This window comes from Hemiscyllium ocellatum, chromosome 24 (assembly GCF_020745735.1).
Source record: "Hemiscyllium ocellatum isolate sHemOce1 chromosome 24, sHemOce1.pat.X.cur, whole genome shotgun sequence".
NCBI classification, from domain to species: domain Eukaryota; kingdom Metazoa; phylum Chordata; class Chondrichthyes; order Orectolobiformes; family Hemiscylliidae; genus Hemiscyllium; species Hemiscyllium ocellatum.
The window spans coordinates 45,661,402-45,677,075 of record NC_083424.1 but is presented as its reverse complement, the minus strand read 5'-3'; the positions used below and the strand labels follow the sequence as shown (position 1 = coordinate 45,677,075).

Genomic DNA, 15,674 nt, shown 5'->3' with positions numbered 1-15,674 from the left:
TGAGCCTGCCAGCATCTATGGAGTGACAAAGCTAATATTTTGTAATGACCTGACGTTTATGGTCCCATGTTGGGTGGGCCTTGGTCATAGCCATTCTGCCACATACTTTGTCCCCAGAGACCAATTTCTGAGACAATGTGAAGGAGCCATTTTAAGTGCAGTAGAGAGCAGTGCTGTGTTTTGGAAACTGTCTCTGCCTTCTCTCTCAAACAGAACTAACAATCCTGCAGATCCCATTGGCAGGAATGGTGTCAAGTTTATAGTAGCTCTGACTTCAGTCCAATGAATGTTTTCTTTTATTAGTGATCCAAGATGTAGAAATGGTACTTTTCCTGCAGGATTCCATCATGACATCTAGTACAGTGGGAATTATTGCCTCCCATTGGAAACTCACTTGTTTAGTCAGCTCCTGGCTCTCCGAGGGAATGGGGTGTCTGGATGCAATGATGTAACATTGTGTCTTAAATCTGGCATATAAGATTCATTTTTATTTAATACCTTGGTGAAGATGGGTATAAAAATGTCTTTTTTAAATGCTGGTAGTTCATTTGTGATCTTGATTAGGATAGTTCTGGATAAGGTATGTAACATGCTATGGAAGGTTTTCTGGTGAGAACTATATGGATAATGAAAGCAGGCGGTTAGGCCATTGCGAAAACAGGGCTGGCCTGGGGTCCCTTGCCTCCTTTCTGCTCAGAGTCGGGTCGATAAAATCTCCGTCTGGTTTGGAGCAGGCAGCCTCTTCGTGAAGACGGAGCATATTCCCTTCTGTGCGTGACGCAGATTGTTAAACTCTTCATTGATCTGAAGAAGTGTTTTCCCCTTCGTCTCAGGAAGGATGTAAAACATGAAGAGCGAAGCCAAAGAGCAGCTTACCACAAACAGAAGGAAAGAGTAAGGTCCCAGAGCCTCCTGTAAGAGAGAGAAGCAAATTAGCAAGAAATTGGCTTTCGTTTTATACTGGGTTGGGTCCCATTGCCATGCATTGGAGGGAGGTTAAGTGATCCAGTTGAAAAGTTGGTAGCTCCATTTAAAAACTTGGAGGGCACTGTCTACATTTGAGTCTTTACCATCAATGTTATTGGGTGCAGCAAATATATCAACTTCATAAAACATGCCACTCCATCACTCTGCAAATGTCACAGCTTAAAATATATTCAGAAATACGAGCAACAGCTAACCATTGCCTAGCTCTGACTTTCCCTCCCAGGTACATTTGAGTTGAAGAATGGTTTGCCTGTTTCCGAATAGAATGAAATCTCATTACTGACCTTACATTTCACCCACATTTTACCTGAGATTGGGAACTTGTCACATGCAAATCCAGGCCTTGTATGTGCGACTCACTGTGACACGCAGTATTGATGCAACATAAACTCTAATACACTGTAATTCAATAAGTCACAATCTCATTTACTAAGTGGCAGTAATCTCTTAATTTAAAAACAGCTCACCCTCAGATTTCTCCTGGCACCAATCTACCAGAGAGCTAGCAATAAAAGAGGACATGTTTTCAACTCAGCCATAGAGGGTAGCTGGACACTGTGTGAAATAACCACAGCACCTTGTTAAACTGCTGGCCTCTGCTAAACACAAAAAGGTGCAGTGGATGTAGGTTTGCTCACTGAGCTAGAAGGTTCATTTGCAGATGGTTCATCACCCTACTAGGTAACATCTTCTGTGGGCCTTCCGGCAAAGCACTGTTCATGATTCCTGCTTTCTATTTATATGTTTGGGTTTAGAGTCATAGAGATGTACAGCACGGAAACAAGACCCTTTGGTCCAACTCGTCCATGCCAACCAGATATCCCAATCCAATCTAGTCCCACCTGCCAGCACCCGGCCCATATCCCTCCAAACCCTTCCTATTCATATACTGACCCAGATGCCTCTTAAATGTTGCAATTGTACCAGCCTCCACCACTTCTTCTAACCGCACATTACAAACACTCAACAAACTCTGCGTGAAAAAGTTGCCCCTTAGGTCCCTTTTATGTCTTTCCCCTCTCACCCTAAACCTATGCCCTCTAGTACTGGACTCCCACATCCCATGGAAAAGACTTTGTTTACTAATCCTATCCATGCCCCTCATAATTTTGTAAACCTCTATAAGGTCACACCTCAGCCTCCGACGCTCCAGCCCTAGCCTGTTCAGCCTCTTCCTATGGCTCAAATCCTCCAACCCTGGTAACATTCTTGTAAATCTTTTCTGAACCCTTTCAAGTTTCACAACGTCTTTCCGATAGGAAGGAGGCCAGAATTGCACGCAATATTCCAAAAGTGGCCTAACCAATGTCCTGTACAGCCACAACATGACCTCCCAACTCCTGTACTCAATACTCTGACCAAGAAAGGAAAACATACCAAATGTCTTCTTCACTATTCTATCTACCTGCGACTCCACTTTCAAGGAGCCATGAACCTGCACTCCAAGGTCTCTTTATTCAGCAACACTCCCTCGGACCTTACCATTAAATGTATAAATCCTGCTAAGATTTGCTTTCCCAAAATGCAGCACCTTGCATTTAGCCGAATTAAACTCCATCTGCCACTTCTCGGCCCATTGGCCCATCTGATCAAGATCCTGTTGTAATCTGAGGTAACCTTCTTCGCTGTCCACTACACCTCCAATTTTGGTGTCATTTGCAAACTTACCAACTGTACCTCTTACGCTCACATCCAAATCATTTATGTAAATGATAAAAAGTAGAGGACCCAGCACCGATCCTTGTGGCATTCCACTGGTCACAGGCCTCCAGTCTGAAAAACAACCCTCCACCACCATCCTCCATCTTCTACCTTTGAGCCAGTTCTGTATCCAAATGGCTAGTTCTCCCTTTATTCCGTGAGATCTAACCTTGCTAACCAGTCTGCCATAGGGAACCTTGTCAAACGCCTTACTGAAGTCCATATAGATTACATCTACCACTCTGCCCTCATCAATCCTCTTTGTCTTTGGGTTGGTGATGTCATTTCCTGTTTTTTTTTCAGGGAGTGATAAAATGGGGTCTAACCCGATGTGGTTGGAATGCCATGCTTCTAGGAATTCTCGTGCGTGTCTCTGTTCGCTTGTCCTAAGATGGATGTGTTGTCCCAGTCGAAGTGGTGTCCCTCCTTATCTGTATGTAAGGATACTAGTGAGAGAGGGTCATGTCGTTTTGTGGCAAGTTGGTATTCATGTATCCTGGTGGCTAGGTTTCTGTCTGTTTATCCAATGTAGTGTTTGTTACATTTCTTGCATGGTATTTTGTAAATGACGTTAGTTTTGCCTGGTGTCTGTATAGGGTCTTTCAAGTTCATTAGCTGCTGTTTTAGTGTGTTGGTGGGTTTGTGGGCTACCATGATGTCAGGGGGTCTGAGTAGTCTGGCAGTCATTTCTGAGATGTCTTTGATGTAGGGGAGAGTGGCTAGGGTTTCTGGATGTATTTTGTCTGCTTGTTTGGGTTTGTTGCTGAGAAATCGGAGGACTCTGTTCATTGGGTACCCGTTCTTTTTTGAATACACAGTATAGTTGATTTTCCTCTGCTCTGCGTAGTTTCTCTGTGCTGCAGTGTGTGTTGGCTCATTGAAATAACGTTTTAATGCAGCTTTGTTTGTGGGTGTTGGGATGATTGCTTCTGTAGTTCAGTATTTGATCCGTATGTGTTGTTTTCCTGTAGACGCTATCTGAGCTACAAATCTTCTCAAAACTCACAAAGAGGTGTAAGCATAATTGTAGTGTATAATAATTATTGACTGCAATAGTTAGTGTGCAAGGTAGAAAGAGAACAAAATTCATAAGTTACAGCCAGGAAAACGTTTTTAGCTTATTTGGAGAAGTCAAATGGGGGAGGGGGATCTTCTGGATCTAATATTTGGAAATAAGCCTGGACAAGTGGAAGGTATAACAGTTGGATTGTATGATGGCCCAGCGGTTAGTACTGCTCCCTCACAACACCAGGGAGCTGGGTTCAATTCCATCTTTGGACAACTGTTTTTGTCTGCCTGTGGTTTCCTCCCACAGTCCAAAGATGTGCTGGTTAGCTGGATTGGCCATGGAAAATGTAGGATTACAGGGATAGGATTCTGGGAGTCTGGGTGGCTTGCTCTTTGGACGGTTGGTGTGGGCTGAATGGTCTACTTCCTCATAGGGATCCTATGATAGGAGAGCATTTCGGAGATCGCGATTACAACTCAGTTAGATTTAGGATAGTTACAGATAAGGATGGGCTAGGAATAAAAATTCTAAACTGGGGAAAGGCTGCTTTTACTAAGATTGGATATGATTCGACCCAGTTGGGAGCATTTACTTTCAGATAAATGTGTGTTAGAGCAGAGGGAGATATTCAAGGGGGAAATAGCAAGAAGGCAGGGTCAATAGGTTCCTGTAAAGACAAATGATGGGATCAAATTCAGAGAACCTGGGATGATAGTGGCATAACGGTTAAAATTAAGAAACAAAGAGGAATTTATGGGAAATACTGAGGATTAAAAAAGTGCTGGGAGGTGCTTCAAAAGGAAGTTAGGAGAGCATTGGCAGGTAGAACAAAGGTAAATACACAGTTTTTTAAAATTATAAAGAGCACGAGACTATCTAAGGGAAGAGTAGGGACTCTAAAGGTAATCTGTGTGTGGTCCTACAAATCTTTGAGTTGGTCTTCTCGATATTACAGGATCACACAGAAATAGATTTCAGGGTGAAGGACTGTGAAATATGATAATACATTAACAGAGTGAGAGAGGAGGTGCGAGTAAATTTGGCAGATGAAAACAGATAAATTTGCACTCCCAGATAAAAATGGTGAAAGAAGATAGAGACAATAAGAGTGACACAGGAAAGATAAAAGCTACTCAGTGAACCTCCTACAGTCCACTTACCTAACAAAGAAATAGGTGACGTTTTAACACTTTGTTCTCACTTCTAGAGAAAGGACAATGGGAATTTAACAAGTGTTCGACTTGAATGATGCAGTGAAGGCATGATATTTCTCAGCTGAGTGTTGTTGAAAGTAGGCTGCATTTAGCTTAAAGCAATCTTCCATTAGTATGAGAAAGAGAAATTCACAAGCATCTTCATGGTGCACGTTGATATTCTGTGGGGAGGTTTGATGGAATTTGAATATTGCATAATAGATAAAATGTAAAGGAAATTCAAAGGTCGGCAGCCCTTACATATGTATATATCCTGAGACATTAAGCAGAATACATTCAAAGTAACTTTGGAGTAATTTTTTATTTGGAACGTAGTAATGGCATTCCAATAAATTGAGCCAGGTCCTCTCAGAAAGATGATTTTGTATCAGGGAAGAAGCAGACCAGTTTGTTTGGACAGTTAAACTGACCGTGCACTCAAGCTAGATTCAAGGCTAGTTAAGATGCAGATGGAACCTGCTACTGTTGAGGAGGTCTCGAGAGCAGGTAAAGAAATTGAATTCCAAAAAAATGCACACTGACATTTCCAGCTTTAGGAGATAAAAAAAATTAGCCCTTCTTCGTGTCAAACTTTGAGACAGATATTTTCAAATGGCAGTGACTGTCATATTCTTAATGGAAAAGAATACTAAATGTTACCCATTGATCTTGGAATCTAAGAAAATAAAAGCATTCATTCAAAGCACCTTAGCTGCGGAAACACCAGCTTAGTGGAAGCAATATAAATGGCGGTCAACTTGTTTAATATTCTGAAGGAAATCTGAGAAATAAATTGTTCATCAAATGCTATGTGGATAATCGTTCTGTTTAGGATAATGTACTTTCGTGTCATGAAAAAGAGGTTGAGGATTAATCTTGTTAGTGAAGGAAATGTAAGAAAGAACAGAGATTTTCAAAATGAAGTAGGTAGATGCATGATCAGACTGTTCCACAAAAAAGGATCTTGTTCAAAAAAATGATTGATGAGGGTACCTGTTCCTACAAGGAGTTATAAGAATACAGGGAATAAAAGTATTTTTTTGTTCAGGTTGATTTGCGATTAAACATTGTTGGATTTTTTTTTGGTTAAGGGAAGGGGGAGGTTGCCTTATAACAAAAGATGTAGAATGTAAGAAAAAGAACATTGTGTTTACTTTTCGTTGCTTTCTCTTGAAGGGTTGTTTGTTTAAGAGCTTTCTCTTAAAAGAAAATGAGGGGAATGTGCCGAGCTGCTTACTGGGATTAATTAAATGACAAGTGTACATACATAGAGGGGAATGAGTCAGAGAGACACACAGCACGGAAACAGACCCCCTCGGTCCAACCAGTCCACACTGACCATGTTCCCAAACTCACTACTCCCACCTTACTGCACTTGGCCCATATCCCTCCAAACTATTCCTTTTCATCAACTTATCCAACTATATTTTAAACATTGTAACTGTACCTGCATCTGCCACTTTCTCTGGCAGTTTATTCCACACACGAACCACTCCCTGTGTAAAAAGGTTACCACTTATGTCCTTTTTAAATGTTTCTCCTCTGCCCCAGCTTTGGACTCGCCCAACCTAGGGAATAGACTCTTGACAGTCATTCATTTTACCTGTGTCCCTCATGATTCTATAAGTCTCAGAAAGGTCACCCCTCAACCACCTATGCTCCAGTGAAAGAAGTCCCTGTCTATTTTTATATCGCAAACTCTCCAGGCCTGGCAACATCCTGGTGAATCTTTTCTGAACCCTCTCCAGTTTAATAATATCCTTCCTATAACAGGGCAACCAGAAATGGACACAATACTCCAGAAGAGGCTTCACCAATGACCTGTACAACCTCAACGTGACATTCCAACTCCTATTCTCAATGGTCTGAACAATGAAGGCATGCGTGCTAAATGCCTTCTTAACCATCCTATCTACCTCCAAAGTTGCTCCTAATGTAGTCTGCTTAATGTCTCAGGATATATGCATTTTTAAATGTCAAAGAACTATGCGACTGAACCCCTAAGTCTCTGTTCTGCAACACTACCCAGGGCCCTATCATTAATTGTATAAGTCTTGCCTTTGTCTGCATTACTAAAATGCATTACCCCATATTTATCCAAATTAAATTCCATCTACCACCTCAGCCACTGTCCCAACTGAGAAAGATCTCATTCTAATTTTAGCTCTGAACACTGTAGTCAGTAAGCTCCACCCACAAGGGAAAGGTGCCTTAAAGTTCAATTTCATCAACAGGCTTAGATCTGACATGACATGGAGGAGCAAGAGGTTGTGGTCAAGGCAGTGAGAGGACAGTAAGAGGCCGGGAACAGCGCTGTGAAGGGCAACGCATGATGAACGTTGGGAATGGATACCTCATTCCTGGAAGTTCCCTCATGCTCTGGATCAGCAGTGTACTGGCCTGCACAGCTCCTGTCTGATCAGTGCTGGAAGCAAAAGAGGTCAGTCCGGATCCCAGATCCAGCTCAGTCCCACCCCATTCCCAACTCTCTTGCTCCTGTCAAACCTAGTGCCAAACTCCTGATGCTGGCAACTGGTTCACAACATGAAGCAGTAGATTCTCCTCTACTGCATTTCACTAAAGTAGGAATGATCCTCTGATAAGTGCTTGTCCTCTATCTGTAAATGATTGAGATTTCTGCTCCCTCTAGCATGTCAGACCAGGACTCCTCTTGCACTGTCACTGGTGAATGCTTCTTCCATGTAGCCCACTCCTTAATGGCACAAATAATGGGAAAGCTCAGGTCTGGAACTGCACAAGGTGTTCCACTGTCGGTGCCACCTCCCAGATGATTGCATGGTTATTCTAAGTGATTCAAATTCAACTTACAACAACAAAAGGAAAAACCAGTCCCAGAACAAAGAGGGCCAGCCACTGCAGTGAGTTCGCTGCCACTAAGGCAATGGATCGGTTAGACTGGGTGAATAATTCCAATGGTAAGACTCCACTGACGGTACCTAGGTTAAGAACAGAGAATCATTAACCATCTCATTGTATGCATAATCACATAGAAAACACAGAAAGGCCAGCAGCATTATATATTGTACTACTTTCTTCAAGTCACCAATTTGAGGCATCAAACATGTCTCTCTCCACAGATGCTGCCTGACCATCTAAATATTTTCCAGTGTAACTTATCTTCATTTCAGATTTTCAGCATGTGCAGTTTTAAAGCTTTAGCTTCAGAGGCATCTGAAGAGATGGCTGTTTTGCAGGGGGCAGCAGCCTGTCAAATAAATGTACACGACATTGGTGAGGTCACTGCTGGAGCAGCGTCCAGTTCTGGTCACCCATTTATTGGAAGGATGTTATGAAGCTGGGGAGGGTTCAGAAGAGGTTTACCAGGGGGTTGCCGAGTACAGAAGGTTTGAGTTATAAAGAAGGGGTGGATGGGATGGGAATTTTTTCACCGCAGAGTACGAAGTTGAGAGGTGACCATACAAGAGCTTTATAAAACCATGACGGGTATAGATATGAATAATGGTAGCTGTCTTTTCCCTAGGATGGGGAATTTCAAGACCGGGGTGGGGGGGGGGCACATTTTTAAGGTGAGAAGAGAGAGATTTTAAAATTATATAAGGAGTAAATTTTTACAAACGGGTGGTTCACATGTGCAACAAACGTCCAGAGGAAGTGGGCAAAGTTACAACATTTAGACAATAGGTGTAGGAGTAGGCCATTCAGCCCTTCGAGCCTGCACCACCATTCAATATGATCATGGCTGATCATCCTTAATCAGTATCCTGTTCCTGCCTTATCTCCATAACCCTTGATTCCACTATCTTTGAGAGCTCTATCCAACTCTTTCTTAAATGAATCCAGAGACTGGATCTCCACTGCCCTCTGGAGCACAGCATTCCACACAGCCACCACTCTCTGGGTGAAGAAGTTTCTCCTCATCTCTGCCCTAAATGGTCTACCCTGTATTTTTAAGCTGTGTCCTCTGGTTCGGCACTCACCCATCAGCGGAAACATGTTTCCTGCCTCCAGAGTGTCCAATCCTTTCATAATCTTATATGTCTCAATCAGATCCCCTCTCAGTCTTCTAAACTTAAGGGTATACAAGCCCAGTCGCTTCATTCTTTCAGTGTAAGGTAATCCCTCCATTCCAGGAATTGACCTCGTGAACCTACGCTGCACTCCCTCAATAGCCAGAATGTCTTTCCTCAAATTTGGAGACCAGAACTGCACACAGTACTCCAGGTGTGGTCTCACTAGGGTCCTGTATAGGGCAGAAGCACCTCTTTGCTTCTATACTCAATTCCTCTTGTTATGAAGGCAATCATGCTATTAGCCTTCTTCACTATCTGCTGTACCTGCATGCTTGCCTTCATTGACTGGTGTACAAGAACACCCAGATCTCTCTGTACTGCCCCTTTACCTAAATTAATTCCATTGAGGTAGTAATCTGCCTTCCTGTTCTTGCCACCAAAGTGGATAACCATACATTTATCCACATTAAACTGCATCTGCCCACTCACTTAACTTGTCCAGGTCACCCTGTAATCTCCTAACATCCTCATCACATTTCACCCTGCCACCCAGCTTTGTATCATCAGCAAATTTGCTAATGTTATTGCTGATACCATCTTCTATATCATTAACATAAATTGTAAAAAGCTGTGGTCCCAGCACGGATCCCTGCAGTACCCCACTGGTCACTGCCTGCCATTCCGAAATGGAGCTGTTTATCACTACCTTTGTTTCCTATCCGCCAACCAATTTTCAATCCAATCTAGTACTTTGCCCCCAATACCATTCACCCTAAGTTTACTCACTAACCTCCTAAGCTTTCTGAAAGTCCAGGTACACTACATCTACTGGATCTCCCTCATCCATCTTCAAAGTTACATCCTCAAAAAATTCAAGAAGATTAGTCAAGCACGATTTCCCCTTCATAAATCCATGCTGACTTTGTCCTATCCTGTTATACTATCCAGATGTGCCGTAATTTCATCCTTTATAATAGACTCCAGCATCTTTCCCACCACTGAGGTCAGACTAACTGGTCTATAATTTCCTGCTTTCTCTCTCCCACCTTTCTTAAAAAGTGGTATAGCATTAGCCACCCTCCAATCCTCAGAAACCAATCCCGAATCTATCGAACTCTGGAAAATAATCACCAACGCATCCATGATTTCCCGAGCCACCTCCTTCAGTACCCTGGGATGTAGACCATCAGGCCCCGGAGACTTATCAACCTTCAGACCTAACAGTCTCTCCAACACCAAATCCTGGCAAATATAAATTCCCTTTAGTTCAGGTCCTTCAGCCACTGTTACCTCAGTGCTTGTGTCTTCCCCAGTGAACACAGAACACGAACAAAGTACCCGTTTAATTCTTCTGCCATTTCTTTGTTTCCCGTAATATATTCCCCAGTTTCTGTCTTCAAGGGCCCAATTTTAGTCCTAACCATTTTTTTGCCTTTCACATACCTAAAAAAGCTTTTACTATCCTCCTTTTTATTATTGGCCAGTTTACCTTCATACCTCAGTTTTCCTCTGCATATTTCCTTCTTAGTAATTCTCTGTTGTTCTTTAAAAGCTTCCCAATCCTCTGTTTTCCCACTTATCTTTGCTATGTTATACTTTTTCTCTTTTAACTTTATATGTTTCTTAACTTCCCTCGTCAGCCACGGCCACCCATGCCTCCTCCTAGGATCTTTCTTCCTTTTAGGAATGAACTGATCCTGCAACTTCTGCATTATACACAGAAATATCCGCCATTGTTCCTCCACTGTCATCCCTGCTAAGGTATTGCACCATTGAACTTTGGCCAGCTCCTCCCTCATAGCTCCATAGTTCCCTTTATTCAACAGAAGTACTGACATTTCTGACTGTACCCTCTCCCTCTCAAATTGCAGATTGAAGCTTATTGTATTATGGTCACTACTTCCCAATGGCTCCTTCACTTCGAGGTCTCTGACCAATTCTGGTTCGTTGCACAATACCAGATCCAGAATTGCCTTCTCCCTGGTAGGCTCCAGCACCAGCTGCTCTAAGAATCCATCTCGGAGACACTCCACAAAGTCTCTTTCTTGAGGTCCAATACCATCCCAATTCTCCCAGTCTACCTGCATGTTAAAATCCCCCATAACAACTGTAGTAACATCTTTACCACAGGCCAATTTCAGCTCCTGATTCAACTTACATCCGACATCCAGACTACTGTTTGGAGGCCTGTAGATAACTCCCAAGAGTTACCCTTAGTATTTCGCAGCTCTATCCACACTGACTCTACATCCCCTGACTCTAGGTTCCCCCCGCGCAAGGGACTGAATATCCTCCCTTACCAACAAGGCCACCCCACCCCCTCTGCCCATCAGTCTGTCCTTACGATAGCACGTGTAGCCTTGAATATTCATTTCCCAGGCCCTGTCCACTTGAAGCCACGTCTCAGTTATCTCCACAATATCGTATCTGCCAATTTCCAAAAGAGCCTCAAGCTCATCCATCTTATGTCTAATGCTTTGTGTGTTCATATACAGTATTTTTAATTTGTTACTGCTCTCACCCTTCCCATCAACCCCTATTTCACTCAACCTTACAGCATGATCCCTTTCCGAGTTTTCTGCCTCATTGATACAGTTGTCTTTCTTGATTTCTCTTGTTCTAACTTTCCCTTCAATTTCCTTTTTAAACATCCAGTTTGTCGTTTCCCCCCCCCCCCCCCGCTACTTAGTTTAAACATAGCTGTGTTGCAGTAGAAAACCTGCCTGCCAGAATGCTGGTCTCTAACCTATTAAGGTGCAAACCGTCTCTCTTGTAGAATTTATGCTTACCACAAAATGTACCCCAGTGATCCAAGAACTTAAATCCTTGCTTCCTGCACCAGTTCCCCAACCACACGTTCAAGTCCATTATCTCCCTGTTTCTGGCCTCACCAGCCCGAGGAACTGGAAGCAAACCGGAGATAACCACCTTGGACGTCCTGCTTTTCAGCCTTCTTCCTAGTTCTCCGAAGTCCCGCTGTAGTATGTTCCTCCTCTTCTTCCCGACATCATTTGTGCCGACATGTACCACCACCTTTAGCTCTTCACCTTCGTCCTTGAGGATTTCCTGCACTCTGTCCGTAATGTCTTTCACCCTGGCACCAGGAAGGCAACACACCATCCTTAAATCCCGTCTGCTGCCACAAAAACCCCGGTCAGTTCCTCTCACGATGGAGTCCCCTATTACCGCGGCTCTGTGAGATGTCCGACTCTTCCGCTCTGCCTCTGCGCCAACTTTTGATTGACAGACCTGGCCGCCTCGTGGACTGGCAGTGTCATCAGTCTCTACTGTTTCCAAAAGCTTCAACTTGTTCCTGACAGGTACTTCCCCCGAGGTCTCTTGCACCTACCTCCTCTCTGCCTTCCTCATCGTCTCCTCTCCTCTGCTCTCTTCTGGCGTGATTGGTGTAATAACCTCGCTGAAGGTCTTGTCCAGAAAGATCTCGTTCTCTCGGATGAGCCTAAGGTCCTCGAGTTCTTTCATCAGCGCTGCAATATGCTCGGTTTTAAAATTTAAAAGCCATTTGGGTAAGTACATGAACAGGAAACGTTTGGATGGATAGGTGGGATTAATTTAGTTTGAGATTATGTTCAGCTGGTTGGACCGAAGGGTCTGTTTCCGTGCTGTATGACTTGATGACACATAAATTCACACAGTACAGCCAGATAGACTTTATCAGATAGTGAATAGATATGAGAACAGCAGCAATAATGCTAGACATTTCATCCTCACTCTAAGTGTAACAATTTCTTTTCAAATTTGCAATAATTGAGAAGTGGTTGTACTAAATTGTAAATTTTTATCTTAGGTGCCAGATCCTTAACATTGCAACATCTTTGGTGTAGCATTTCCTATTGATGACTTCTGTCAGACTACTCAATCTGAAAAGATTCATTAGATCTGAGTGTGACTGGCAAAGTCAACTTTTAATTAGATGCAACTATGTCACCTGCTAGACCATTTCAGAGGACAGTTGAGAAGCACATATAGATCAGACTGAATAAAGATACAGATATCCTATGACATGGGTTTTTCCATGAATTTGAAGTTGCTCTCCATTAATTATGCTTGAAATTTATATCAGTCTTATTTAAATCACTGGACTTAAATTTCTTGGAGTGGGATTCAAACACACAAATCTGGAACATTGGTCCAATTGTCTGGATTCCTCATCCAGCTTCACAGTCAGCACCCCAGAGGAAACATTGGATCAAAATGATTAGGATATTTAACCCAGGCTGAAAGCAAACTGTCAGCCACGTATAGATATATAATTGTAATCTGTGAAACACACTACACAATGCTTGTGATTGAACTCAAGCTGAACTGCTTCGTGCCCAGTTGTGGAAACAAGAAACCACTTGGTCATTTGTCAGAGGTTTTGCAGAGAGTGTTTTCAGAGAACAGGGAGTAATGGATTAATTCAGGTCCCCGCTGTCTCAATTATAAAAGGCACTGCAATAAATTGGTTCTCAGCATTTTCAAAATAGCTTCAATCATTGTACTCTCATGTGGAAAGTTAGAACTTTAAGCCAAAAACAAAACAGAATTGCTGAATAAAGATTATATAATTGCAAACAAAGCTGTGGCCCTGATGCTGTTACCAGAAAAATGAATCTACATGATACCCAAGTGCAAGATGGTACAACGTGCTAGCCAATTAAACATAATGATTTTGTTTTCAAAGTCCAAAATCAATCCTTCTCCTGTCGCTTCAATAGAACTGTCCAGTGATCGACTGCAGCTCAGGACAAGCGGGATTTTGTCTCCATGCGATTTGAGATCCTGGAGGGTAGGTCCACCACGGACCTGTCAAGTGTTGGATTGTCACAAGGCATGGTGAGCCTTAGTAAAGAAGACAACACAGCACTCCCACCAGCTCTTCAGTAGGAAGGAAATCTGCCATCCTAACCTGGCCTTACCTACACATGAATCCAGGCAATGTCCTTTACTGTCCCCCTGAAATGGCCCAACAAATTACTTGGCTCAAGGACAATTAAGGGTGGGCAACAAATTGTGAGCTTGCCAGTGGCTTCCACATCTCATAAAGGAATGTAAGAAAAGGAAGTAAATGATTAAGATGGTGGATGGGAAGCCAATCAATGGGTTGCTTTGTCCTGGGTGGTTTGAGGTTCTCAAGTGTTATTGGAGCTGCACCCATCCAAATGCCATCACACTTCTACTTGTGCCTGAAAGATGATGGGCAGACTTTGGGGAGTCAGGAGGTGAGTTACTCACTGCAGAATCCCCAACCTTTGAATTGATCCAGCACCAGTATAGTTATATGTATAATCCAGTTAAGTTTCTAAGTTCACAAGAAATAGGAGGAGGGGTAGACCATTTGGTCCATCACGCCTTTTCCACCATTTAATAAGATTGTGGTTGATGTAATTGTGGCTTTAACTCCACTTCCCTCCCTGCTCTGTACAACCTTTGACTATCTCATCATCAAAGGTCCACCTTAGCTGAAAATGTGTTGCTGAAGAAGGGCTCATGCCCGAAACGTCGATTCTCCTGTTCCTTGGATGCTGCCTGACCTGTTGCACTTTTCCAGCAACACATTTTCAGCTCTGATCTCCAGCATCTGCAGTCCTCACTTTCTCCTAAAAGGTCCACCTTATTCAGCCTTGAATATTTTCAATGATCCAGACTTCTCACTGGGAAATAGAATTCTGAAAGCTATTGACTTCCTAAGAGAGGAAATTCCTCCTCATCCTAGTCTTAAATGGGAGTCCTTTTCCTTTCAAACAGTGCCATTGGTGTTATGCCAGAGACATTGACAATGAGTTATCCAGGATGGTACTTCCTTAAACATCAAGGAGAGATAGTGAGAGTCTCTATTGGAGGTGGTCATTGCCTGTCACGTGTGTGACGTGAATGTTATCCATGTCTTACAACTTACAGCCACATACTTTTCCAGTATCTGAAGAGTTGTGAATGGTGCTGTACATAGTGTAATCATCAGTGAACATCTCCACTTCTCACTCTATGATGAGCAAACACCCTACTTCTAACCACATAGAACCAGAGAATCTCTACAGTGTGGAAGCAGGTAATTCAGCCCATTGCATCTACACCAACTCTCTGAAATGCCCCCTTCCTTCCATATAATCCTGCATTCACCATGGCTAATCCACCTTGCCTGCATATCCCTGGACATTGTGGGTAATTTAGCAGGGCCAATCCACATAAGCTGCACATCTTTGTTGGGAGGAAACCTGAGAACCCAGAAGATACTGGGAGAATGTGCAAATTCCACCCAGACAGTTACACGACAGTGGAATCAAACCCCAATCCCTGGCCCTGTGAGGCAGCAGTGCTACCCACGGAGACACTGTCCCATGGACAGAAGTTAATTCATGAAGCAGCTAAAGATGGTTGGACCCAGGACACTACCCCGAGGAACTCTTGAACCTAAGGGAATTGGTTTCCAACATCCGAAACCATCACCTTTGCACTCTGTGTGATTCCAAACAGTGGAAAGTTTTCCCTTGATTCCAGCTGGATTCTGTTGGAGCTTGGTCAGATGTTATCCTCATGTCAATAGTTGTGACTCTCATTTTACCTCTGGAATTCAACGCATCTTTGGACCAAGGCTGTAGTGATGCCTGAAACTGAGTACTGGTGGAATCCCAACTGAGTATCTACAAACAGCTTGTTACAGAGTAGGTGCCATTAGATAGCACTGTTGGCATTTCCCATCACTTTGCTCTCCTCCCCGCAGCACCACGCTGCTACATGGACTGCACCAGTTCATGAAGGCGGCTCACCAACGCCCACCCAAGGCCAGTT

The 15,674-nt window shown here is 43.1% G+C and overlaps 1 protein-coding gene across 1 annotated transcript in view; it reads right to left on the bottom strand.

Moving 5' to 3' along the window:
* Positions 1 to 693: 693 nt before the first annotated feature.
* LOC132827475 (solute carrier family 2, facilitated glucose transporter member 11-like) overlaps positions 694 to 15,674 on the bottom strand; it is a 73,740-nt gene continuing 58,759 nt past the window's right edge. The window contains exons 11-12 of the mRNA XM_060844163.1: positions 7,720 to 7,847; positions 694 to 912 (exon numbers count right to left, since the gene is read on the bottom strand). Of these exons, the coding sequence (XP_060700146.1) occupies positions 694 to 912; positions 7,720 to 7,847 (347 nt within the window). The remainder of the gene's footprint in view (positions 913 to 7,719; positions 7,848 to 15,674) is intronic.